Source organism: Lolium perenne, chromosome 4, assembly GCF_019359855.2.
Source record: "Lolium perenne isolate Kyuss_39 chromosome 4, Kyuss_2.0, whole genome shotgun sequence".
NCBI lineage: Eukaryota > Viridiplantae > Streptophyta > Magnoliopsida > Poales > Poaceae > Lolium > Lolium perenne.
In genome coordinates this window covers 358,558,402-358,563,439 of record NC_067247.2, presented here as the reverse complement: position 1 = coordinate 358,563,439, position 5,038 = coordinate 358,558,402, and the positions used below count along the sequence as shown (strand labels likewise).

At 46.1% G+C, this 5,038-nt stretch overlaps 1 protein-coding gene across 2 annotated transcripts; it reads right to left on the bottom strand.

Annotated features, from left to right (window-relative positions):
- Nucleotides 1-472: 472 nt before the first annotated feature.
- Nucleotides 473-4,127, bottom strand: LOC127296851 (uncharacterized). Of its 2 annotated transcripts, none has more exons than XM_051327069.1 (3): nt 3,751-4,127; nt 2,373-3,652; nt 473-2,295 (listed from the first exon to the last, which is right to left on the bottom strand). In XM_051327069.1, the coding sequence occupies exons 2-3, from the start codon at nt 3,361-3,363 to the stop codon at nt 782-784; spliced, it is 2,505 nt and encodes an 834-aa protein (XP_051183029.1). In that variant the 5' UTR covers nt 3,364-3,652; nt 3,751-4,127; the 3' UTR covers nt 473-781. The 2 variants fall into 2 exon arrangements, with proteins under 2 accessions (XP_051183029.1, XP_051183030.1); XM_051327070.1 differs by having other exon boundaries at nt 2,373-3,647.
- Nucleotides 4,128-5,038: the final 911 nt, after the last annotated feature.

Genomic DNA, 5,038 nt, shown 5'->3' with positions numbered 1-5,038 from the left:
GTTTTTTGAACGCCTTGAGGAGTTTTGTCTCCCGCTATACAGATAAGAGTTCCTCTCGGCGCCGGGGTCGTAGACAGGAACCATCATCGACTCAACTCCCAGAACGTCAGTAGGAAGCCTTTGCCGGCAATTTGCAAATCGAGCCATGCTCCGAAAACCTCCTTTTACTGGCTCTACTATCTACCAGAGTGACATCAACGATAACGTCTCCCATGTACTGACCAATTCTTTGATAAAATTATAAAATATAATTGAAATGTAACTGAAACACGATTTTTGGTGAAACATACACGAATGCCCGAGCTGGAGCGTCATGCCATCAGAGAGAGGGAGGGAGAGAGAGAGAGAGAGAGAAGCTCTACACTGTAAATGTAATGTGCCAATAATCAACAGGACACGCTACCCATGCCTGACATTAGCAGATCTTTCCTGTATTGTTGACGGCTGCATTAGCCGATCTACTAACAAAAACTGAGCTTCAAATTGTTTAATTTCTATTTCATTCTGGCAATAGAACGGGGCATTGTGCCCTGATCTTCTACAAAAGCTACTCTAATGGAAGAATCAACCTAAGGCTACAGTTTCCATAGATATTCAGTTCATTTGGTAGACCTGTTACAATGCAGGTCTCCAGAACAACCTGTACTAATCCTACAAGCTATACTATACATTTTGATTTTCCACAACATGTTGCTGAACATTCGAAGTGATTACTCATTGCCAACAGATGGACTACAACTATGGCCTATTATTACCTTCTGAATGCTGAATAACTTTGAACTCATAAAACTGTTCTATCTCTCTGTTCAGTAACGGTTCTTCGCAGCTCCCGCAAATGAGTAGTTATCTCCTGCACATATTGTTCTCCATCATTGCTACATTTAAGAGAAATCAATATCTGCTTGAGAAACTTCTGATCTGCTTCAAGTGCCATGAATCTACTATTTAAGAGTGAAATTTCCTGTTTAATGCTTGTCACTGCACTAATATTATCGTCATCTGGGTGAGAGCCTGAACCAAAATATTTTTGGTTCTCAACAGATTGATTTTCATCATTTCGCTGAGAAGAGACTGATTCATCATTCAAGTGTTCCGGAGGCAATAGTGAACTGTGACATTCCGATACTGGGTTTTCTACATGATGGCCAAGCACATCACTTGGGTCATCTCTCAGAGACCCATTCTGTGGACCATCATTGGCGCTACCCAAATCATATTTTTGGTTCTCAACAGATTGATTTTCATCATTTAGCTGAGAAGAGACTGATTCATCGTTCAAGTGTTCCGGAGGCAATAGTGAACTGCGACATTCCGATACTGGGTTTTCTACATGGTGGCCAAGCACATCACTTGGGTGATCTCTCAGAGACCCATTCTGTAGACCATCATTGGCACTACCCGAATCATATCTATTCGTGCACGGCATGCCAAGTGTTTCCTCCAATCTTCTTAAGGATTCCAAGATTTTGGTCTTCTCATCTTCAAAATCAAAAAAGGTATTCCTCACGAAATCTGAGCTGTCCAAGACTCTGAATCCCATATCTCCGTAAGTAGCATCAACTTTTCCGAGATCAGTTGATTCACCACAGAACCTGCTCTCATAATTTTCGAGTTCAGCTTCCAGGTCAAGCATTTCTTTCTCTCTTTCTGTAAGCAAGTCATTTAGCTTTTCAATTGCTTCTTGGTCATGATCAGCCTGCTCTTCCATCATCCTGAGATACTGCATCGCCTCCATGTGCATTGCAGCCTTTTCCACTTGCAACCTATTGATCATAGCCATCGCTTCACTTGCTGCAACAGCTGAAGCACTCCGTTCTGCCTCAAGCTCCTTATAAAGGATACGTAAGTTTTTCTTGTTAACCTCGCATTGCTGCTTCAGGCTCTCAAGGGAGATTTCGCCTTCATCTTCACTTGTACCATGGGAATCAGATGGTTCCAGATTGGCATCAGATTGTCTGTACTCATCAATATGTATGCTGATTCTGGGACTAGCAGCCAGATCACTCCATGGGCCATCAAAGCCTCGGGCAGAAGACAACTGGGACATGAATGTCCTCACTTCTTCCTGTGTGCTTGAGTTGGTTTCCTTAGCGGACATTACTTCAGACCAACGAGGAGATCTAAGGTCAGCTCTACCACCAGGAGCATTTTTCATGCTGTTGTTGCGGTTGAAATGAGCATCTGTTGAACTGGTTCCATCATATGCAGACGTGGCAAAAGACTTTGTAGCTTCTTCGTCGGCGCTTCCTGAAACACCCTCTGAATTGCTGACTTCCTCAATACCAACCAGAAAAGCTACAGAAAACATTTGGCATACTCAGAAATTGTTTGAGTTAGATAACGATTATAACATTTTGGAAAATGAAACATACTTTTTTCTTTTGGAAGCTCCTGGTGAACTTGCTCAGGCCCAGCCATCAAGTGCATGTCGAGATCGTTGTTACTCGCATTGACCTGACTCCAGTTGATTTCCTCCAAGCCATGCCCAATAGTAGGGTCTAAAGATTTTGCAGCATTGCCTGTGTCAGCTGTAGTATTCAATGGAACTAGAGGAATGGTGTTCATCCGCTTTGTGGGAATAGTAGTCTCAGAATGAGATGTTGACAAGATATTGCTGCTGGTGATCATAGGTTGCAGATGTGCATCATCATATGAGATATCTCTGGTTTGGTGTTGAGCTTTATAAGGGACTGCATGATCATTGTCATCGCCATCCGAGACGTGAATCTCGGACTCAGAATCACGACAGGCATTTAGCTTTCTGTAACCTCCAGAAGGCAATTGATCACAATCCTCATCTGAAGAATGACCAACACTTACCATGGCTCTGCTTCTCTGCTTCACTTTCCTCATGCCATCATCTGGAGACCTGCCACTCACCTCCTCAGATATCATGTGTGCATTACTTCTCTTCTTGAATGGTTCTGAACAACAAGAACATAGATGTGTGTGCCTAGACTGTGACCGAGTATCCGGCTTCTCCTTAGCACTCATGTTTGTCAGGTTACCTGGCTTACCAACCGATCCAGAGCATGAAAGAAAGCATTTTTCACATAAACCATCAGAATGTGCGAGCTTGCTGTGAATCTGGCAATATGACAAACGCGCGATTTCCAACCTGTGTGCAGCACAAATCAGTTCTTCAGAGAACCAGGACTTTCCATGTAGAACCTTGTCTAATCTGGAGCACAGCATGCACGGTGACCGAATCCTGCAGATGCGTGCGAACCTTGTTGCGGTATAGGATACCACGGCAATCACCAGGAGCATTACAATCAGGAAGCACTCGCTGAGGGCATGGCACAGCACCGACCAGAATTGCCGCGAAAAGTCTCGCGACCTCGCACGAGCATTCACAGCCATGAAAGGTCAGGGCACTACTCCTAATTTGCATATAGGTTGCTCAAAGGCCCAATCTTTCATGTGAATTTTCCCATTAGTGCGGCACAAAGATACTCAAATGACACCAAATTGTAAATGAGAAAACAACCATCCTGCAATCTTGGCTACTTTCTTCATGTTCCATAAGATGAAACTTTTCCCCAAGAAAACTTGGCCAATGCTGAAAAGGTCTGCAATTATCACGATGCTGTCAGCCTAGCAACAGCTTTTCCCCAATCATCTCCAATTGGAGCACAGTATCTAATCTGTCCTGCAAAAAAAAAAATGCTCCGAATTAGCATTTAGGGTTCATATGCACACCACATCATGCAGATTCAAACAAGATTGTACTCAGGAATCGGAACATACCAGCGTTGTGGATCCTCAATAAAGAACCTGCGATTCCCCAATTCAACAAATTGGGGCTGATGCTGGAGAGATCGTATTGCAGAATCAGACAGGAAGCCCAGAAATGTGGGGAAAAGATCCCCAAGAAATTTGGGGGAAAAAAAGATCCTTGGTTGGAAATGGGAGGGGAAATGGCTCGCTCCCATTGTCCGTAGCATTGGAGAGGAGAGAGAGGGAACGGGTGTCCGCCGTTTCTTCCCGAAACTCCGCATTTCTCTCTCCAACCTTTGCATGTAGTTAGGTCGAGAGATTTAAGCATAGCCTCACGTTACCATGGCGAAGAAAAACACCAAATGGTGGGGGAAAGAGATCAGACGAACACTAGCGTTTATCCTAGTAATAAATTACACACACAAAAGGCGATAGTTTTTAACATAAGAGCATCTCTATAGGCCTCGTTGTCATAAAAACGTCCGATATAGCGTGCGCGGGAGGGAATGTGGCGCTCCAGCAGGCGCGGTAAACGGCGCGGCGCTGTAAAAATTTTAGGGCGCGCGACGTTTTGCACAAACTGGAGTGGCATATCTGGCGCGTCGGCTACAGCGCGCGGCAACGCTCGTCCAAGCGCGAAAAAGCCAACGGCTGGAAATTTCCTCCCCCGCGCCCGCGTCCTCATTTCCCCACCTACCGCCGGCGCGAAATCCAGCCGCCGCCGGTCGACTCCGCCGCCGCCCCCGCTTCAGCGCGCCGCCGCGTCGTAGATCCGCGTCGCCCGCACCTCCTCCTGGCAGCGGCGGACGCTCCGCCGTACTGTGTCGCTCGCGCCACCGCCAGCGACGAGTTGTAATCGGCGCTCCTTCTCCGCGGTCCCCTTCCCGCCGCCGTCGCGTTCTCCTCCGCGCAGGCGTCGACATGTCGTCCTCGTCGTCCTCGAGCTTGCTAGCAACATGGCGCGCCCATGGTGCTCGCCCATTTGCTCGCAAGGTATGAACCTCTGCCGGCCGGCCTCTATTACTCACCAATTATCTACAATAGTTCATAGTGAAGTAATTTTATACATATGTTTGTAGAGTTCATCATATGATTCATCGGATGACGAGTTCGACCAAGAAGAAGAGGAGAACATATCGATACTATTAGCATACCGCGCCGTTAAGAGGCCAAAATTTGGTGAATCGGTGTTCGGTAGACAGAAGTTGTGGAGAGAAAGGATTGAAGGGCATGAGAAGTTGATGCGGTCGTATTTCAATGAGAATCCGATTTTCCCCGAAAGCTATTTTCGGCGGCGTTTCCGGATGAGTCTCAACTT

Bases quoted from the DNA above. Each gene is read 5' to 3' on its own strand.
- LOC127296851 (XM_051327069.1), bottom strand. From the start codon at position 3,363: ATGGCTGTGAATGCTCGTGCGAGGTCGCGAGACTTTTCGCGGCAATTC. The intron at 2,296-2,372 runs GTATGTTTCATT...TGTTTTCTGTAG, and splicing joins GGAGCTTCCAAAAGAAAAAA to CTTTTCTGGTTGGTATTGAG.